This window comes from Cavia porcellus, unplaced genomic scaffold (genome assembly GCF_034190915.1).
Source record: "Cavia porcellus strain 051 isolate PalLab524CR breed Dunkin Hartley unplaced genomic scaffold, mCavPor4.1 scaffold_23, whole genome shotgun sequence".
NCBI classification, from domain to species: Eukaryota; Metazoa; Chordata; class Mammalia; order Rodentia; family Caviidae; genus Cavia; species Cavia porcellus.
The window spans coordinates 42,523,051-42,543,841 of record NW_026947506.1 but is presented as its reverse complement, the minus strand read 5'-3'; the positions used below and the strand labels follow the sequence as shown (position 1 = coordinate 42,543,841).

The window sequence follows — 20,791 nt, the reverse complement described above, 5'->3', positions numbered from 1 at the left end:
AGGTCGCCTTGGTGAGCAGGTGGGTGCAGGGGCTTCAGCCAAGGATCTTGTGCCCAGCCTCAGTTTCCCCACTGTGCAGTGGAGAGGGGCACCTTGTGGCTGAACCAGGCAGGGGACCCCATACTCTCGGTACTCCCTCACTCAGGCCACTAGGGAGGTGGCCGGCTCATGCCCCAGAGGACTCTAAACACCCACGAATTCCTCCGGAAGGCTCTTTCCAGAACAGGGAGAGGTGGTCGGGGTACTGGCTGCCTCCTGGGTCCCCTTGACTGAGCTGGGATTGAATCATGACCTTGAGGAGGGTCTCCTTGGAGCCACCCTTGTGCCCAGGGAGCCAGGAGGGAGGGCTAAGTGTCAGGGTGGTTCACATGCATTTCCAGCCACCAACAGTTTGTAGGACCGGCAGAGGACAGGGAAGTGGGGCACAGCCCTCCCGCTGGTCTGGCCTGGAATGTGAGGGCTTCCTGCTGGCTCCCAGCCATCTGTCCCACCCCAGCATCTTCTGAGGCCACCCTGGTGGAGAGGGACTTGCATGGTCAGGCCTGGACTGAGTTTGAGACCTTGGGGCTCATGTCTTGTCCGGCTGTGTGACCTTGGACCCATTTCTTCCCTTCTCTGGGCCAAGCTTGCCTGTGTTGCCTTGGGAAATTAGCTTCTGGGCCCCGAGTATGGAGGCAGAGACCAAAGTGATTTCAGTATTTGGCTGCTCTAAGGCCCTGAGGTGCGCCCTGAGGAACAATGGATGCTTCAGGGCTCCAGCCTAAGAGCACTGCTTATCTTCAGCACCTGGCCTACCTGTCGCAGCTCCTATGCCAGCCCCCTATGCAAAGCAGGTTGGAATGGGGCTCCAGGGATCTCAGGCCCCCCAGGATCCTTCTCAGTGGAGAGCAGCACCAGCATCCTGAAGAGGAGGGAGGTTCTAGCCCAGGAGATCAGAGCTGGGGCCCTAGGATTTTTCTAAGAAGGGGGCCCTCTGGCATCCCCTCCTGAGGATACCATCTACACCGGCCCAGGACACAGTTTCAAATTTGGTCATGGCTCAGAGGGAGGCAGCTGAGGAATAGCATTGGGCACCCACCTGGGGACCTGGGATCCTGTGACTTAAACTGTGGGGTCTGCACTGGTGGTGGTGATGCGTAAGTAGACTTGGGTGGAAAGTTAGTCATGGACTCTGGCCATGAGCTGGTCATGAGCTGCAGGGTGGCACAGAACAGGGAACGGGCAGGGCCCACACCCTGGGGTCTCCATGGGCCAGATGCTCTGCTCCCCTCTGAGAAACCCCTCCTGGGCCTCGGCTCTGGGGTTGGCGCTGCAGCTGTCAGGGCGGGAGGGGCCCTGACTGCCGCAGTTCTTGCTCCCTGGCACAGCCCAAGAAGGGGTCCAGGCTCCCAGTGGCTGCCCCAGGCTCAGGATGGCCATTCCAGCAGAGGAGGGTAGAGCTGAAATGTCCTGTGCACCTACTGTGAGCCAGGCAATGCCATGGGGTTTTTCTCACACCATTTCCTTCTTCCGGATCACCTGAGAGGGACAAGGTATTATCTCTACTTTATAGATGAGGAAGCAAAGATCCAAAGCCGGCAAGCCACTTCCAACTGGCCCCTCTAACTGCACGAGTCTTGGTACCAGATGTGCACCCTAGAAATCCCCTTTCTGATCATACAGCCTGTTGCCAAAGCTCTGGTGGTATTGTTGTTGCTGTTGCTGTTTTGAGACAGACTCTTACAATGTAACCCAGACTGGCCTCAATTGAGGCAATCCTCCTACCTCAGCCCCTCAAATACTGGGATTCTAAACATGCACCAGCTTGCCTGGCCTAAAGCTCTGTTTTCTGCTCTCACCATTACCTCTAATTTGCCCCTCAGTTGACCTTGGGCAGTCCTGTGCCCCTCCAGACTTCACTGGGACCTGCCGTCACTGTGCTGTAACCTAGGACTAGAACAGCCTCAGCGAGGGTCATGTTGGCCTCTTGGTCTCCTACAACAGCTTGTGGTATCTACACCACCTGCATTCTCCTTGTCCATCTCCCCATTCATCTCTTCTGTGTCTGAGGCTCTGGCAAGGCAGCGCCTGCCTGCCTTTCCTCTTTGAGGTCATTACATTGACCTTGGAGAAAGGAGACCCATCGGGACAGGCAGGGGCAGAGCATTCCCAGGGCCAGTCCTGGCACTAATACTGGGTGATGCATTTTTCTGACTTTCCCCAAGAAATGTGGGTGGGCCGGGTGAGAGAATCTGACCTGTCCTGGAGTCCCCACTTGGCCCCTCTAATTGCATGACTCTTGGTACCAGATGTGCCCCCCAGAAGTCCCCTTTCTGGTCAGTTCCTGGCCTGGTACCCTGACAGAGTTGGCATGGGACCAGGTAGGGGCGTAGATCCCGGGCAGAGGAAGAGCTGCCACCTGCTTCATATGGTTTGAGGGGACTTTTCCATTTCTGAGTCCCTAGTGGAGCTGTCACCTCACCTTCTGAGTTGTGAAGCACATGGTTCTTCTGTGTGCGTGCTTGTGCGTGTGCTTGTGCATGCATATGTGTGCATGTGCTGTGTGTGTTGTGTATGTGCATGGAAGGAAGCACTGGAGATTTTTTTGAGGGTACTGGAGATTGAATTTACAACCTCGTGCTTGCCAGTGAGGTGCTATGTCACTGAGCTAAATCCTCAGCCCTTTTGATTTATTTATTTTTATTTTGAGACAGTATCTTGCTAAATTGCTATGTTGCCCAGCTGGACTCAAACTGTCAATCCTCTTGTTCAAGCCTCCAGAGTGCTGGAATCACAGGTGTGCACCACCACACCTGGTAAAACCAGGAAGAAGTCACTGTGGTGGTGCGTGCCTGTAATCTGAGCTACACTGGGAAGGCTGGGAATTTAAGGAGGCTCTATCTCAACGTTAAAATGTTATTGTTATTTTGGTTTTTTGAGACTAGCTCTTGCTATGTGGTTCAGACTGGCCTTGAACTTACTGTGTAGCCCATTTCAGCCTTGAGCTTGTATCAATCCTCCTTCCTCAGTCTCCCAAGGGCACTAGAGGTGTTTGCTACCATGCCCAGCTTTCAAGGTAAAAATTTATTATTTAGTTAGTTTTGTTTTCTTGAGGCAGTGTCTTGCTGTGTAGCTCAGATTGGCCTTGAACTCAAAGTCCAGGCTGGCTTTGAATTTGTGGCAATCCTTCTGCCTCAGCCTCTCCAGTATTGGGATTACATGCACATGCCACTACTCCTGGCCAAAGTAAAAATCTTTTAAAAGGCCTGGGGATGTAGCTCAGGGGTCGAGCCCTTGCCTAGCATGTGTAAAGCCCCAGGTTCCATCTCCAGTACAAAAAATTACAAGTAAGATAAAAATGAAACCAGGAAAGAAGTCAGGAAGAAAGGGCAGAGGTAAGGGAGGAAGGGAGGGAACAGCTCACCATCACACAATAGGCACCAAGTTCAAGCGCCACAGTCCACACCCAAAACCCCCTCACCTCTGTGCCCAGGAGGACATTGCCATGTGTGACCCTGATGCTCCCTAGATAGACAAAACCTGGGCTGGGACAGTTTTGACAGTCATTCTTCCCTCCCCGGGTTCCCCTTTCATCCCAGCCACTATACAGAGACCCGACTCTGCCATGCAGAGTTGGCTAGAAATGTGGTCTGGGCTCAAAGAGGAGGCTGCATGGCCAACACATCTGCCCTCTCTGTTTCCTCAGCTACAAAAGAGGCAGATTATCTGGGTGTAGTGATGCACCCCCGTGATTCCAGCACTCTGGGAGGCTGAGGCAGGAGGATTGCATATTCAAGCTCAACTGGGCAATTTAGTAACTTAGTGAGACACTGCATCAAAATTAAAAAAAATAAAACGTGCTGAGGACATAGCTCAGGGCCAGGACCCTGGGTTCTACCCTTGTTTCTGCTTATGAGGAGCATGAGGCTTGTCAGTCACCCTTGCCAGCTTCTACCACTCATGCTGGGCTTATGCCCAACTTCATAAGTAACAGCTGAGAGCCCTGAGCCCTGAGCAGTAGGTGACACGCTCATTCTGAGTCCTCTCCCTGAGAGTCTAGGGAAAGACTTGCCAGCCCGTCACCAGCACAGCAAGTACTCATGAAGCGCCTACTGGGTGTCAGCTGCCCCTGACATGGTGTTTGAAAGGGGACCCTAAGGGACAGTTAACTTCAGTTCCTCCAAGCTGCCCTTGCAAAAACTCAGATTCTGCCACTGCGGCACCCAGGTTCAATTCTGAACTGTACTACTCTAACCATGTGACTCGGGTCACCATCCTCATCTTTGAGGCATTTGGAAGAAACAAGCAACTCTCTGGGCCTTGCTGTGTCACCTGTGATGGCACCATCTGCCCAGCATGACAGCACAATTGGCTGGATTGCTTAGACGGGAAACTGACAGTCAGGGGCCACAACCCAGTGGATCCCAGGCCATGGTACAATGGGAAAGATGTTTTCCATCTTTGTCCCTGGTCCCTGGCTCAGAACTCTAAAAACCCTTGGAATCTGCAGAATGATAAGAGTGTCTTTGGTATGCTAGGGAGATGACCTATGGCCAGAAGCTGTGAGATAGTTTCAGGATGTTACTAGAAAAGGCCAAGTTACATGGTTACAAGGTTGAACCTTCATCCCTAAGCCCTACCTCAACTTGCTCCTGCATGGAGAGGGAAGATGTTGAGCTGAATTTGAGTTCAATCCCTGTATTAGTTAGCATTGTGCTACTATAATGAAATGCCTAAGGTAGTTAACTTTATAAAGAAAAGAGGTTTCTTTTTATGAACCCCACAATCTGGGAGGTTCAAAGGTATGCTATTGGCATTGCTCAGTTGCACAGTGGTCTTCTTGGGAATGTCTAAAGGTAGCATAGGGTAACCATTGGTAAAAGACAGGGAGCATGTGTGACCATAAATGTCTGCTCTCTGTTCTTTCTATTGTTTTGTTTGTAGGTTTAAATTCTTTTTAAAAATGTTTATTAGTACATAATTATATTGTGTGAAATTGATGCATAACACATCTCAATTGTTTTTATCTCCCCTACCCACTCCTCCCTACACCCTTCTCCATCTCTTGGTCCCTTTTCACTTTATAAGAAATCTATCTTCATGTTTTTATTATGTATCTTTCATTTTGTTCTTTTTTTGATAGTTACATATTGTCCTCTTACAAACAGTTGTTCAAGTTACACAAGTGAAGCGTACAAAGTGGACATTCAAACAGTGAGACAGCAAACAGTTCTGTTCAACTATACAACAAAAACTTAGTTATATGGTTATTAATCCTATACACTTAAACATACATGCAGTTATCCATATCTTCATGTATGTTAAGATTAAACAAACCAAGGCAGGCTAAAATCACTCTGAACAAAGAATAACAGTATTTCTGGATTTCACGTCATGACACTTCAGGATCAGCACTGGGTACTGGAGTGTCTCTTTTCCTTCAAAGTAGTTGTTCGTTTCTTCATGCATTATAAGATCAGTTCTTATAAACTGTTTATAGGTTCTACGCATGCATGAATCTTAACATGTATTTCTATCCTTTCTATATTAGAGGGAAAAACAATTTTATTTTGTTCTTTAAATCTTACTTGAAGTTTTTCATATAATAGAAATCATGCAGCAGTAAGCTGAGGCTTTCCTTCTGGCCAAAGTCACACTTTAAATCATTCTGCCCCCGCCAATAGCCATGCCACTGCCTCGGTATTCAACTGCCTTGAAATTTCTTCAGCCAGATTAATTAGTCCACCGCCCTTAATCTCAGTTTCAGGCAGTCTGTGGACACGAGCAAAATGCAGACAAACTTTTGCCAAGTCGTAACACACATCTAGAGTCCAGCAACCAATGCAGTCCTGAGGTTTCCCAGCAGCAGCTTCCTGAACCTGGTCTTCACTGGCAGGCTTTCTGTCAGCCTTTTGGTCTTCTGAACTCTGACAAGAATCTCCCATGCAGACAGCCTAAGGCATTTCAGCTCTGCGTTTTCAGCCAGTATCTCTGAACCTTTCCAATCTCTTCCCACAAGCCATTTTCCCGAAGGTTTTTGAACCATATAGTCAGATATAATGACAGCAACAATCCCACTCCCGTATCAAATTCTGTCTTAGTTACTTTTTTTTCTCATTTCTAGGACAAAATACCCAACACCCAAAGTTAAAGAGGGAAAGGTTTATTTACCTCACAGTTTGTAGAGGTTTCAGTCCATAATGAGCTGGTTCCAAGCCAGGGGCATGGCAGAGGGGCAACCGTTCATGGTGAGCGGAAGCCAGAAAAGGCAACAGGAGCGATAGGAGGAAACAAGCCTCTTTCTGTCCTTCTTATCTTATCCAGACTGGGATAAATGGTGCCAATCCAATGTGTGGACTGATCCAGCAATCACTTACCCTTAACCCAGCATCCTGAGTCCCAGCATTGCACTACGAATCAGTCACAAACTCTAGAAATGGCTGCCTCCAAAGAAGGCTCATCTAAAACTATGTGAGGCTTTGGGGTGATGTCTAAACCCAAACTGCAAGAGTCGCCAAGAAATGTGGGGAGTCCTATCCTACGCTGTCATCTACTGCACTGCCTCCTCAGGTTTTCTTTATTGGAAGGTCACCCTTGATTTCAAAAGCAACACATAAGTATTATACAATATTTCTGTTATCTGCCATGTCCCCGCCAAAGACCACAGATGTCATCATTTGGTTCCTGTATGTCTGAACTTTTCTTCTCCATGTTGTATGTGAATATTTATTATTGTTAGTTTTTATGAAAATTGGAGCTTGCTTTCATATTGCCTGTAACTTTTCTCCTTCTCTGGGGTCTCTTCCTATCCACCCCCAGCTATAATGACAGCGGTAGCTCACACGTGCCACCTGAATACTTTGCAAGTATTCATTTACTGAATCCTCATAAAAAGTTGTGTGAGATAGATACTATTGTTATCCCCATTTTACAGATGAGGTTCTGCTAAGAGGTACCTAGTATTCCACTGGATGGATTTACCCAAATTTATTGAACCATTCTCCCATTTTTCAGCATAATGAATGATGTGGCAAGGAATATCCTCACACATTTTAGAATAATAGTGAGTTCTGGGGGGCATTCTTTTTGTGTGTGTGTGTGACAAGGCTTCACTATGTAGTCCAAACTGGCTTGAACTCATTATGTAGCTGAGGCTGACCCTGAACTTGTAGTGATCATCCAGCCTCAGCCTCCCACCACCATGCTTGGTTGAGAATTTTTTTTCAGTACTTGTGATTGAATCTAAGACCTTCACAATGAGCTACATCGTCAACCCTTTTTTAATTTTCTTAGTTTGAAGTAAGCCCAGCCTGCGCTCAGCCTCCCAGAGTGCTGGGATTAGAGGTGTGCACCTCCACATCTTGCTTCCCTTTGCCTTTTGATGTCCATCTCAAGAAGCCGCCCCTGCCTGCCAGACTTCAGGTCACCTCTCCATCCACTGAACTTCCATGGTCCTAGCCCTGTGTCTGCCCTCTCTGAGTAGCTGCTGGGCTGGGCTGCCCCCTCCCTGCCCCTGCTTTTCAGTCAGCCCTGGTGTCGTCGGGTAGCTGGTGCAGTGTGTGTGCTGGGTGGGTGGGTAAGGTAGACGCAGACAGGCAGCAGATCGCCCAGCAGGAGATGAGTGAACAGATGGAAAAAAAGATGGAGAGATGGATGGACTGATGACTGTGAATGGAGAGGAGATGACGGGGTTCCTAGGTGATGGTGAGTAGGTAAATGACGTGATGAATGGATCTTCTTGTGATTTCTACTGTCATGCCTCCTGCTATTTTCTCTTCCTTGTCCTCCAATCTGTGGGTGGTGCATGTGCATGCATGCACGTGCATGTGTTTTACTGGGGATTAGTCCTAGGGATGCTGAGCTATGTTCCCAACCTTTTATTGTTTACTTTGAGACAGGGTCTCACTACATTGCCCAGGCTGGACTTGAACTTGCAGTCCTCCTGTGTCAGCCTTCCACAGTGTTAGGAGTACAGGGGTGTACACAATGCCTAGCTCTTCCTTCACGTGTGTGTGTGTATGTGTGTGTTATTCAAGATTGAGCCCAGAACTTTCCATCTGAGTTTAATCCTTAGCCATTTTTTTCATTTGGAGAAAAGTTCTTACTAACTGGCTAGGTTGCCCAAGCTGGGCTGGAATTTGGGGTTCTCCTGCCTCAGCCTCCCAGAGTGCTGGGTTACAAGTATACATGACCACACCTGGCCCCTCCTCTCTTCCTACAACCTTGGAGCACAAAAATCAATAGTTCTCAGTCAGGACCGGAGATAGTCTACACAGGGCTTGTTTTCATAATTTAAAAATGTATAAGCAAACCAGGCATGCTGGTGCACATCTATAATCCCAGTACTTGGGAGGCAGAGGCAGGAGGATCACTGTGAGTTTGAGATCAGCCTGGGCTGCAAAGTAAGCTCAAGGCCAGCCTGAACTACATAGTGAAATCTGGTTTCAAAAAAACCAAAAAATAAAAAATAAACAAGAATGTCAAAACAGAATGTTTATTACAGAAGCACCCAACTCCTCTATATAAAAAAATACAACTCTCAACTCCATTTCTGTATGTAACTTTAGTGATTTACAAGTGGCAATTCATATTCAATTGCTGTATAGCCTAGTTGGCCTCACAGCAGTCCTCCCACCTCACTTTCCTGCATGCTGGAATTACAGGCGTGTGCCAGTATGCTGGGCTTGACTTGCTCATTTTGATGTAATCACATGCTTCAACTTTTCCTTCATGGGTTCCTCGCCCATTTTATAGATGTAGCAACTGAGTCTCTTATCCACCTCACCATCCTTCACCAGCTCCTCCCCTAGGTCTGATCACTGCCTGGCACTGGGCAGCCCCAGAGAGGGCCCTGTAGGTCCCACCCAGAAGAAGGAGCTGAGGGACCAGCAAGAAGTGGAGTCCTGTTCCTGATTTAGCGTGCTTAGGCTGACAAGGGCTCCCTCAAAAACCAGGTTGTCAGAGTGAGGCTCTCAGGTGCAGGGAGCAGGTGTGGAGAGGGATGGGGCTGGGCCTGGACCTACACCGGGGCAGGCGGAGAGGTGGCTGTGGCTGGAGGCAGGGGAAATAACCCACTGATGCCATCACTTTGTGACTGGACTGGGAGGTCGAGTGACTGATGCTGGGTGTGAGAAGAGTTTCTTTTAAAAATTGCTTCTAAGTGGGTATAAAAAGTGTCATATGCTAGGTGTCCAGTTCAGTGGCTTTTCAGGGAACACCCATGTGATCAGAACCTAGATTAAGACGTAAAATATTAGCAGCACCCCGAAAGCCTTCTGGTCACCCCCAGACTAAATGTAACCCTGATTCCTAACAGGCAGCTGACCCTGTCACCCTTATTGTGATGGAGCTGATGTCCTGTGGTGTGAGTATACAGCAGTACGTGTCTCCACCCACCTGTCCATAGATAATTCAGGTTGTTCTCCAATACTGGGCAGATAGGCCCAGTGCTGCAGTGAATGTCTCACATGCAGCTTTTGGTGCATAGAAACACACATTTCGGTGGAATTGCTTGGTCCTAAGGTTGTTGGTCAATTCATGTGTTTAGATACCTCCACACACTGAAGACCTTGCACTGGGACACCGCTAGTGGTCATTGCCTAATACTTTTTCCGAACTGGTGTTTTTATTTTGTTTTCAGACAGGTTCTTGCTATGTATAGTGCAGGCTACCTTTGAACTGACTATGGTGGCCTTGAACTCATGCTGATCCTGACTCAGCTACCTGAGCGCTGGGATTCCAGGCATGTGTCACTGCACCTCACCTTGTTTTGTTTTCTTTTTGAGCCAGCATCTTCCAATGCTGCCCAGGCTGGTGGTCTTGGATTCAAGGGAAGCTGCCTCAGTCACTCAAGTAGATGGAACTACAGGTGTGTGCTAGTCCTTTTAAAGTGAGAAGATATTTACTTATGGAACAGACTGGCATCACACTGCCTGTGTTTGAATCCAAATTCTTTTAAACTGACCTTTGGGGGCTGGGGCATGGCTCAGTGGTAGATCATTTGCATGTTCCAGGACCTGGGTTCAATGCCCAGCAATGAAAACAAAATAAAACCAAAACTGTGTCCTTTAGCAAAGTCTAGTATTTGTTTATAAGATAGGTTCAAAGTCATGAGGCTCTGTGATGATTCTGTGGATCTGCAGGTAAAATGTGCTCCATAAAGTTAACCATTAATTGTTGACCTCACAAGGGTCTTCTAGAGCCTCTCAAGACCTCAGTTTCCCCTTTTGGAAAATTTTTGGTAAAAATATTGACACACTCGAGAGCTGGGTCTGGTGGCCCATGTCTGTAATCTCAGCATTTGGGAGGCTGAGGCAGGAGGATCACCTTGAGTTCCAGTCCATGTAGTGGGGTACTAGTGAGTTCAAGGCCAGCCTAAACTACATAGTGAGACCCTATCACAAAAAAAGAAGAAGGTGCAAAGGGTATCCTCAGCAGCATAAGTGCTGGCTTGGCAAGCTTGAGATGGTGAGTTCATTCCCTGGTACCAAAAAAAAAAGAAAGAAAGAGTGCCAAACAGTAGCTTTTCTCAAGTTTTTGTTTGGTATTGGGGATTGAACCCAGTGCTTCTGCACTGAGCTACATCCTCAGTTGTTTTTCAAAATGTTTTATTTTGAGACAAGGTCTTGCAAAATCACTAAATTGCCCAGGTTGGCTTTGAACTTCAGATCCTTCTGCCTAAGCTTCCTAGGATTCCAGGCATGTGCTAACATACTTGGCTCTTTTCTCAAGTTTTTAATTCTCTTGTTTTATGCTATTTTGAGACAGAGTCTCACTAATTTCCCAGGCTGGCCTTGAACTTGCAGTTCTCCTGCTTCAGGCTCCCAGATAGCTGGGAGTGTGCTAGGGAACCAGGATGGTTTTAATTGGGGCTCAAGTAAAAATTAAACACACTGACATATCTATTCTTGTGTCTACGGCATAGCCCAGAGTTGTTGGCCAACTAGTGGGTTTTAAACTATATCCCATCCCACCCCACCCCCGTTAAATACCTTGCCCTGGGGCAACACATACATTTTTCGTGTGATAGATGAGTGGATGAGTGGATGGATAGAGTGTCCAAGGGATTCATGTAACACAAGCTCATTCATTCAGCAAATACTCACTTGTGCATTTGCATTCGAGGAAATGGGCTATGGAGAGGAATAGGATGTGATTCCTGCTTGCAGAGAATTTGCCATCTAGTGGAAAGGAGAGGCGTGTGCACCACTCACAAAGCACCCAGAGCAGAAAGAAATCATCCTTCTATTGATCAGAACCAACATCGATGGGACTTAAGTGGTAACCTGGAGACCAGGGAAGATGTCAGAGGGGAGCCATCAAAAATGAGCAAGCCCTCCACCTCACCTCGTTTTGCAGAGGAAGAGACAACCTCAGTAGGACGAAGATTTGCCTGTGGTCATGGGATTAGTGGCAGAGTATGGATCATTTAGGGTCTCTGCTTGATGGAGGGCACCTATCCTGTCTCACGGTGGCCCACCAGCTCCTCCAGCATCTACTCCTTTCCCAGGTGTTCCCCAAGTTCTCCAGTGTCTTGAGGCCCCAGAACACAGCTCTGCCTCAAGGGACCAGTAGAGCAAGGAAGAAGCTGAGCAAGGATCTAAGGAGAAAGCAATAACTCTATCATTCTCTTACAGGATCCCAGAAGGCCCACTTGGCAGTGGCCAATGTGGGGGAGCCCTGGAGGCCCCCACAGATGGTGGCAGGGATGGGCAGAGAGAACTGACTCCTCACAACAGGGAGCCAGCAAGGGACAGAGAGTATCCAGCCAGGGGAGGGTGAGGAAGGGCTTCCCTGACAAATAGTGTCACTTCTCAGCTAGTTCCCAGGGGCCTCCGGATGATGCCAGTGTCATCCTGTGCTGTGTGATCTTAACGTAGATCGAAGAAAGTGTGGTACAAGACTCTAATAATCCCAGCAGGAGGAAGCTAAGGCAGGAGGATTAAAAGTTGGAGCCCAGAGCAGATGATTTGGTGACTTAGTGAGACCCTGTCTCAAAAACTACCAAAGAGGGGGCTGGGGATTTAGCTCAGTGGCATAAGTGCCTGCCTTGCAAGCAGGCAGTCGTGAGTTCAATCCCTGGTACCAAAAAAGACAAAAAAAAAAAAAAAAAAAAAAAACTATGAAAGAGCTGGGGAATGTAGCTCCGTATAAAGGCCCAGGTTAAATCTCCAGTATAGAAATAAACAAACAAACAAATAAATAAAACAACCAAAAATGTGTGACCCATTCCCAAGGCTCTAACACACAGCCAATCACCTCCTCCTGTTTTCCCCGTGAGACTACAGACAGGACAGGACACACAGCAATTGAGGCTAGATCAGGGCTAGATTTGTCTCCAGCCTGCCCCCACGGGTAATAGTTCCATGCAGTCTTGCAGGATTCACACGCTGGGATCCCGGGAACCTCTGCGTAGAGGTAGCAGTGATCACAAAGGTGACTACGTGTGCTAACAACCTCTCAGGAGCCAGCATTGCCTTTGTCCACTCCACATCCTTCTGAGAGGTGGGAACTCTCGGCTGGGGTGGGGGGGTGTGAAGGTGAGTTGAGGCGCCGCAGGCGAGTAGTAGGTAAGGGAGGATACCCTGTTGGGTGCACAAACCCCAGGCACTGAGGCGCTTTTAGGATCAGGAGGTGGCAGTTGACCCTTCTGGAGGTGGCTGGATTGGGACGCCAAGTGATCACAGCAGCGCGAAGGGAGGTGGGCGGCGACTCGACCCCGAACTCTGGGACTCCCGCTCAGGGTATTGATTAAGCTAATTCCAGCCCTGCCCGCCGGCTCCCAGTCCTGGACGCACAGACACGCCCACTCCGTTGGCCTATCGCAGAGAAGGGGTGGGGCTATGCTAATAAGGTCGAGCAGACCTCCTGGAGCGCGCAAGTAGCTTCAGGGAGCGCTTGCAAGGCGGGTGCACTAGGGACCATGGCCCGGGCGCTGGCCGGTCTGGCCTCGCGCTTGCAGGTTCCGCGGGTCGTCTCCAGCCCAGACTCGGACTCGGACACAGACTCGGAGGACCCGGGTCCCCGGCGCAGCGCTGGCGGCCTTCTGCGCTCGCAGGTCATCCACAGCGGACACTTCATGGTGTCATCACCACACAGCGACTCACTGACCCGTCGGCGCGACCAGGAGGGACCCATAGGGCTTGGTGACTTCGGGCCGCGCAGCATCGACCCCACACTCACGCACCTCTTCGAGTGCTTGAGCCTGGCCTACAGGTGAGGGCGGCCCCGGGCCGACGGCTCCGCTGCTCTTTGCTGTGTGCATGCTGGGGCGACCCTGGTCACCCACGCGTGTCTCCCGGCCACCCCCGCGCGCCTAGTCCGCACTGCTCCGGGGGCTCCGGCCACCTCGGGGCGTCCCTTTCGTAATCCCTCAGCGTCCTCTGATCCCGACCCAGCCAGCTGTTCCCCAATGGACCTGTCACCATTCCCCCTTATCCCTATCATGTCCCTCCCCTGAGCCTCTGTCCCCAAGGAAATGCCTGTCATCTCTTGCCCTCCCAGGACTCTAAGCCATTCTAGCTCATCCCAACCCTCCACTCCCTGGCCATTCCACGTGGCCACCTGATGGAGACCCACTCTTGTCCTACACCCTGCAATACTCTCAGCATCCATGGTTGTCCCAATTTTTTAAGCACTGGGAGTTGACCCAGGACTTTTGCACTGAGTTACACCCATTTATTTTTTATTTTGAAGCAGAGTCTCACTAAATTGCCCAGCCTTGGCTCTAATTTGGGATCCTCCTGCCTCAGCCTCCCACAGTGCTGGGATTACAGGCATGCGTCCTCATGCTGGGTTTGGTTGTCCCAAATCGTGGCCGGCATTGACTGAACTGAATCACTCTTGGGACCACCATCCTCCCACCCCCATCACCGGGACACCTTTTCTTGACCAGTTAGAGAAAGGGTGGCAAAAGGATGTCTTGGACTGACCCAGAGAGGCGCTGCTTGCGGAGGTTGTGGGCCCAAGCCGGGCAGGGGCTGCTGTAGGCTGCTGGAGCTGTTGCGGGGGAGGCCGGGAGAGACAGAGCAGCCTGCAAATCCCAGGACCAGAGCACGGGCGGCACGCCCGTGTCCCGGAGGGCGCGAACCGAGGGCCTGGCCCAGTGCCCTGGACCAAAGTTCCCAGCAGCAGAGGGGCTGGGATAAATTATCAACCAAAAACAGTAGAGAAGAAAAAGGGATCGGCCGGCCTTGATCTTTTTTCTCAGTGCAAACGCTCCTTTTCCTCCGCTGGCCACCGACCGCACCTGTCGCCGCCTCGGGAGAGAGAGCTGGGGTGGGCGGTGAGGAGCTGCATACCTACCCAAGCCGCTGGGCCGCGCGACCCCATTGGCTGGAGTCAGAGTAACCTTGGCCCACAAGTCCTGGCCACCAGCCCAGGTCATGTTGCAACCTGATCGTGCTGAGCGCCCGCCCGACCGATGTGGAAAGTTCAGATTCCCGTTCCTTTCCCCCTCCCGCCCAGAACATCACGAGACGGCCCGGGATGGGGCATCTGAGGTCCCTCTCCTCAGTCCCTCCTCCAGGGCCCCTCCGATTCCCAGCCACTCCCTCCTCAGCGTCCAGCTTTCTGCTACACCTTTTCTGCTGCTGTTGGCTCGCCTTTGCCCTGTACCCGCACCCACCCTGGGTGGACCAAAAGGGGAGGCCCTGGGGAGATGACGAGTGAGAGGCTGAGCACACCCTAAGAACTGCGACCCCAAGAGGTGGATAGGAGGCTGGTGTGACCCCAAGCAGAGGCAGCTAGGGAGGAGAGGACTGGTACTGACCCAACTCCCAGGATGTTGAATCTCCCTGTCCTGGGTGGGGAACTAAGCACCAAGAATGGGGTTGCTTCATGCCTCCGGAGACTTTGTTTCCCAATTTAGCAGAGAGAGAGAAAAAAAAAAAAAAAACAGGCTCAGGCTGGGACAGCATTTTAGCCTTTAAATGCTCCTCACTGAAGGGGTGTGGTCATGTACACTTGCAGTCTGGTGAGGCTGAGGCAGGAGGATCACTGAGAGTTCAAGGCCAACCTGGGCTACATAGTGAGACCTTGTCTCAAAAAAATAAAATCGAGCTGGGGATTTAGCTGAGCAGCAGGCCTGGCAAGTACGACATCCTGAGTTCAATTCCTGATACCAAAAAATTAAAGAGTTTCCCTGGAAGAAAGATCTTGGAAGCCAAAAGTCCTAGGGGAGGACTGGATAGGAAGGGGGTGGCCAAGCAGGGAGGAAGCTGTCCCTGGGCCAAGGAAGAGAACAGTCTGCAGACATGCGGCTACCTGGCTCTCTGGTGTGCAGATTGGGGAACAGGAGGAAGTTTGTAGGATTCTGTTCTGTGGGGGTTCTGGGGGAGAAAGCCAGAGTTAGGTTACAAAGGTTGTAAGAAACTACATGATGGTGGGCAGAGCTAGGGAAAGGGTGGCCTCGGGGACCTGCTGGGGCTCTCCAATGGGAGCTCCATTCCTGCACACTTGGGGCCTGTGCGAGTCCTCATGGGTCTGGCAGCCCAAGTCTCCCATGTTTCCAGCAGGCAGAAGGAGCTTTTGACCCTTGGCCCTGGGCTTTGTGTGCCAGGCCGGCCACTCCCCTCCCATTCAACCAACCAAATCCTTTTCTTCTGCACTTGGATATTGTCACTATGTCTGCTGGCCATAGCTGGGCCACCATCTTCAGCAGGGAGGTGAAAAAGGAGAGACAGGCAGGCTGGTAGCACTTTGGGTGGTTGCTGGGATACAAGCCATGTGACAAACTCAGGAGTCCCCTGACCAGGTGTCACAAAAGAGCCTGGCCCAGGAGAAGCAGATGCTCCCCATCCACGGGCCATGTCTCCTTACCAAACAGATGGTGTTTATCTAATGGCAGGATGGAGGGGACCGGGCCAGGCTATGTTCTCTCTTTGGGTAATAAGGCCTATTGTCCTTTTGGATGGCAATCTCTACCCCGCCCCTTGCAGCCACCCCTACTCCCACCCCGAGCAAACACAGGAGCTTGGAGACCAGAGAGAAGTGGGGACCCAATGAGCCATATACGTAGGCACTGCAGGAGCAGAGCTGTGAGAGGGTAGCTCCTGCCTCTGCATGTGATCCAGGCTTGGAGAGGGGAGGCCAAAGGACTCCTGTGCAGGCAGGGCCACTAGACTCTGAGAAAGGAGTGAGGGACCCAAAGAGCCCAAGACCCTGTGTATCTTGGTCTCCTAGATCAGCTTCACGGTGGTGGCTAACTTGGCTTATATGGTTTCTGGAGAGTCAGGCCAGCACTTCTGAGAAGCTCTGACACTCTGTGAATTTTACTTTTTTGCTTATTCACTTGTTTTCGTGGTACTGGGAATTGAACCCAGGGCTCTGACATTGAGCTACATCCCCAACCTTTTTTAGTTTTTACTTTGAAACAAGGTCTCATTGAGTCACTAAATTGCCTAAATCAGGCTTGAATTTGAGATCCGTCTGCCTCGGCCCCACCAGAGTTCTGGGATTACAGGCATGTGTCACCACACCTGGCTTACTCCATGAATTTGGAGGCTGCTAGGGGCTGAGGATGCTGTCTGTCTTCTGTCTTTCCTTGAGTCCTGATGGCTCGTTGCATTTTGCTGCCCTTGAGGTGGGTCCACCATCCAGTTTAGTCCAGAGTGCCATCCTGGGATCACAGATGACAGACAAAAGAGTGCCTAGTTATTCTGAGGCCATTGCTGAAGGACAGGTTCCCTATGCATCCCAACTGTCCCCATCTCGCAGGCCTAAGGGAACCATTGAGACATAGAGAAAAAGCTACAAACCCTGCATGAGTCCCTGCCATGTGACCTTGGGCACACACCCAGAGACAACTGAGACAGGATCTCACTGGCTTTGAACTCACGATATAGCCCGAGCTAGCCAGAATCTATCCCGCCTCAGCTTCCCGAATGCTGGGATTACAAGCATGCACACAAACTCCCAGCCGGGAAGGTCATTTCTTGTTATTCTTAAATAAGAAATGCAAGAGGAGATTGAAAAATACAATGCGTTTTTAAGTAAAAGACACTTTAATGTCACTGTGTCTCAGACTCCTCCCCCTTGCTTCAGACACACTGATCCCATCCTTCTCGCCACTTCTGAAGCAGTTCTGCAAGTGTTCTTTCCTGAGGGTCTTTACGAGGTGTGATTAAAGACTCAGTACATACTGCTGCCCAGCGCCATCCAATGGAAAGGCAGACCTGGAAAAACATGACACTGTGTCCTCATCCATCTTATTCACTGGACCTGGCTTCATGTGACTTCCAGCTCTTCCCCAAAGTCAAAGTCAAAGACCTTGACAGAAGCAGTATGAATGCAGCCCACCAGGGCTGCCACGACAATACAACTCAAGACCCTGGTGGAAGAGGACGTCCAGAACTACAGAAAGTACAGAAAGAACCATGGGATGAGTGTGTCAGAAGGAAGGGGAGTGTTCTGAGGGGAACTCACAGCAGTGGTCTTTCACCGCAATCATTTTTTAAAATGTAAACACACACTCTGTTTCTCAACCATGGACTCATAGGTCCAAGCCCTCTCCCCAGCTGGCCTATGAGAAGGGAAACCTTGGACCACACAGGACCTGGAGGTTCTGAGCCTCAAACTGACAGAGAAGGTTCAGCTCGGCTGCAGTTTGGGGAGCAGATGGTGGGTGCCAGGGAGGGCATCTTCAAGGTCAGACTCTAGGGTAGGAACTTTAGGCAGGTAGATGAGGGACAGGATTTGGGGATTCCCCAAATTCCAACTGTAGATGGAAGCCTGATTTGCAGGGAGAGTGGCGGCGCCCACCTCTCCTCCTAACTCTGCCTCCTCCATCCTCTCCCTGACAGTGGCAAGCTGGTGTCGCCCAAGTGGAAGAACTTCAAAGGCCTCAAGCTGCTGTGCCGGGACAAGATCCGCCTCAACAACGCCATCTGGAGGGCCTGGTATATCCAGTGTGAGTGGGCATCTTGGGCTCCTCTAGACAGGGGAGACCTTGACCCAGGCAGGGAGCTGCCCACAGAACCGCCCAGGGCTTCAGGGCTGACCAGGTCCCCAGAGGGTCTGGGAAATGCATCTCAAGGTGCTTTCCCCTTGAAGCTGGGCACAGCAGATGGCACACCCTGGAGGAGGTAAAGAAGCCAGGTGTGGTGGTGCACACGTATAATCCTAGCACTCTGGGAGGCTGAGGCAGGAGGATCACAGGTTCAAGATTAGTCTGGGCAATTTAATGACTGAGTGAGACCCTGTCTCAAAATAAAAGATCCAAAGGGTTGCGGATATAGCTGAGTGCAAAAAGCCCTGGATTCAGCCTTCAGAACTGCTGAAAAGCAACGCTAAGCTGAGATGCAGGGAGTGGTTCAAGGCCCATTCTGCATCCTGTTCATGGCCGGCGCTTCAGATGCCAGGGGACCAGGCTGCACTAGGTCAGCTGGGCCAGATGCACTGCTTTGTCAGTGGGAACCAAGGAAGCCACCGGCCTCTCCCTGAAGTCTAAACAGTGTCACGCTGGACTCTGGGGAGAGGAGGCGTCGAGAGGCCATGTGGCATAGGGAAGGGACCCCAGTCTTAAGAGTCATCTAGAGCAGTTTCCCTACCCTGTCTCTGGCCCTTCCTGGCTACCTGACTTCATCAAGTCGCCTAACCTCTCTCAGCCTGTTTCTTTATCTATAAAATGAGACTGATAGTCCTGCCCTTCATAGTTCATGTGGCAACAATGGATATCAAAAGCGTAGCACTATTTCGGTGTTCAGTAAATGATACACCCTGTGGTAACTTACACGTGTCATCCTAGCAATATGGGAAGCTGAGGCAGGAGGAACACAAGTCGAGGCCAGCCCAGGCCATTAATGATTTAGTGAGGCTCTGTCTCAAAATAAAAAATTACCAAGGGCTCAAGATGTAGCTCAGTGTGAAGGACCTGGGCTCAGTCTCCTGTACTACAAACAAACAAACATATACCCCACGGAGGTTACAGCCATGCCTTTGGGGACAGCTCCCTGCAGCAGGACATCACAGGCAGAGAGGAGTTGGCCAGGCAGGTCTGGTGTGGATCTTGACCAGTTCCTTTAGGTCCCTCGAAGGATCAAAGCTGTTTTGAGCCTGGGCCACACAGCCCAAGACGGCACTGGGCTTGGCTCCACTGGGCCCTGGCCCCATGGGGAGGGAGTGCTGTTTGGGTCTTGTGCTGGGGAGTTTCAGAAATATCTCCTCAAGGGCGCCCTTGAAACCCTCAGGGGTGGGTATCGCGGCGCAGCCCACAGAGAAGGTACAGGGCTCTTTGTGTGCCCCAGCTCTAGGCCTCCCCCAGAACATGCAGGTCTCCCAGGGCGGGGGCTGAGGCTCTCCAGAAAGTGGGAGACACCTGCCTTTGGATGTCTTCCCAGGGTTCTGTCATTTCTGAGAACTTGTGTCACTGGCCAGGCTAAATGAGGAATTCGATAAGCGGAGTGCCAGACACCCAAGCCCTTTTTCCTTTCTTTCTCTTTTTCTTTTTTCTTTATCTCCCCTCCCCCTTGTCACTAGAGATTGAACCCAGGGCCCTCGCCCTGAGCAGCATCCCAGTCCTTTTTATATTTTAATTTTTTATTTATTTTAGACAGGGTCTTGCTAAGTCAGGAAGCTGTCCAGGCTGGGCTTAAGCTTGCAATCTTCCTGCCTCAGCCTCCCATAATGCTGGGATGACAGGCATGTGACACCATGCCTAGCTTGTAGTTTTTGATGCCAACTCTGGCAGGAGGTCTGTGGGGTCCTTACCCACCCAGACTGAGTTGGGCAAATCTCGGTTTGCACACAGCCCTCACAAGCCCATGGGGAAGCCTATGCCCCCTCCCTGACCTGATGCTGTGTGAGATGGGAGTCACGGCAAGCTTGGCATCCGAGGTCGATGTGAATTTTCAGTGAGCGCATTTGTTTTGCAGCATTGAACCTGGTGCTCTTAGGCAGTGAGCAGCAGGGCCCTGCTGGAGAGCTGCCTGACTCATCCTCCTTGCATTCTCATGACCTTAGTCTCAACCAGGAAGGGCCTTGCTGTCCCTCTGGAGATCCCAGTTTTCACACCCTTCCTTCCTGCCAACCACACTCTCTCCTGCTTGCAGTCCACCCAGGCACTTTGCACCTCTCTGGCAAAGGAGGACTTTCCACTGCTTTATCTGTGGGCTGTTTGTTTGCTCTTCTTATCAGCCCACTGAGCTGTGAGCTCTCAAGCCCTGATTCATGTGGGTCCTCCCCATCTGTCCCCACAAAGGAGGGAAGGACTAGAAAACGGTCCAATTTATCAGTGCAGAGCCAAACCTGTGCCAGCCCAGGAAGCCACCTTGGCACAGCCCTGCTGTCGAGAGCACAGGGACCCTGGACAGGGGGTAGGGAAGGCTGGATCCTGGCTCCTCTAGGGCCCTGGTGTCACACCTTCCTCAGGGAAGCCAGGGGCAGACACCCCGGCCCTCCTTGCTCTAAGCAGCTGCTCCTACCTGCACTCCTAGTGTGGGGGGCTGTGGATCTGCAGAGACTTGACAGACAGGAAGGGACAGAGGAGGAGAAGAGTGGGCGGAATAAGGCCAGAGTGGGCCACACAGGAAAGCAGGTGGCAGGCAAGGCAAAGAGGAGCTGGAGAACCGACCTGAGGAGTGCAATCCTTATCCTGGGGCTCTAGGGAGGCACAGAAGGTGCCAGACCTGTGGCTGGAAGCAGGGCTGCAGAGTGTGAGGCCCTGTTGGATTGGACGAGGAATGCTGGGAGCTGATTGGGACCTTTTCTTCTTTTTTGAGGTGGTTTGGTTTGGACTTACAGCTTTGTTTTGCCATATTTGACTTTATTATCTCCCCCCCAAGAGAGTAATGAGAACTGAGGAGTAATAAAATCC

The 20,791-nt window shown here is 50.9% G+C and overlaps 1 protein-coding gene across 4 annotated transcripts in view; it reads left to right on the top strand.

Moving 5' to 3' along the window:
• The window catches only part of Mlxipl (MLX interacting protein like), a 31,115-nt gene continuing 10,324 nt past the window's right edge, over positions 1-20,791 (top strand). For 3 of the 4 annotated variants that reach the window (XM_003470047.5, XM_013152763.3, XM_013152762.3), the window contains exons 1-2: positions 12,843-13,194; positions 17,781-17,887. In XM_003470047.5, the coding sequence (XP_003470095.1) occupies positions 12,902-13,194; positions 17,781-17,887 (400 nt within the window). In that variant the 5' untranslated portion in view covers positions 12,843-12,901. Of the gene's footprint in view, positions 20-12,842; positions 13,195-17,780; positions 17,888-20,791 lie in introns of those variants that run through there. The other variant, XM_063234309.1, reaches the window with a different exon arrangement.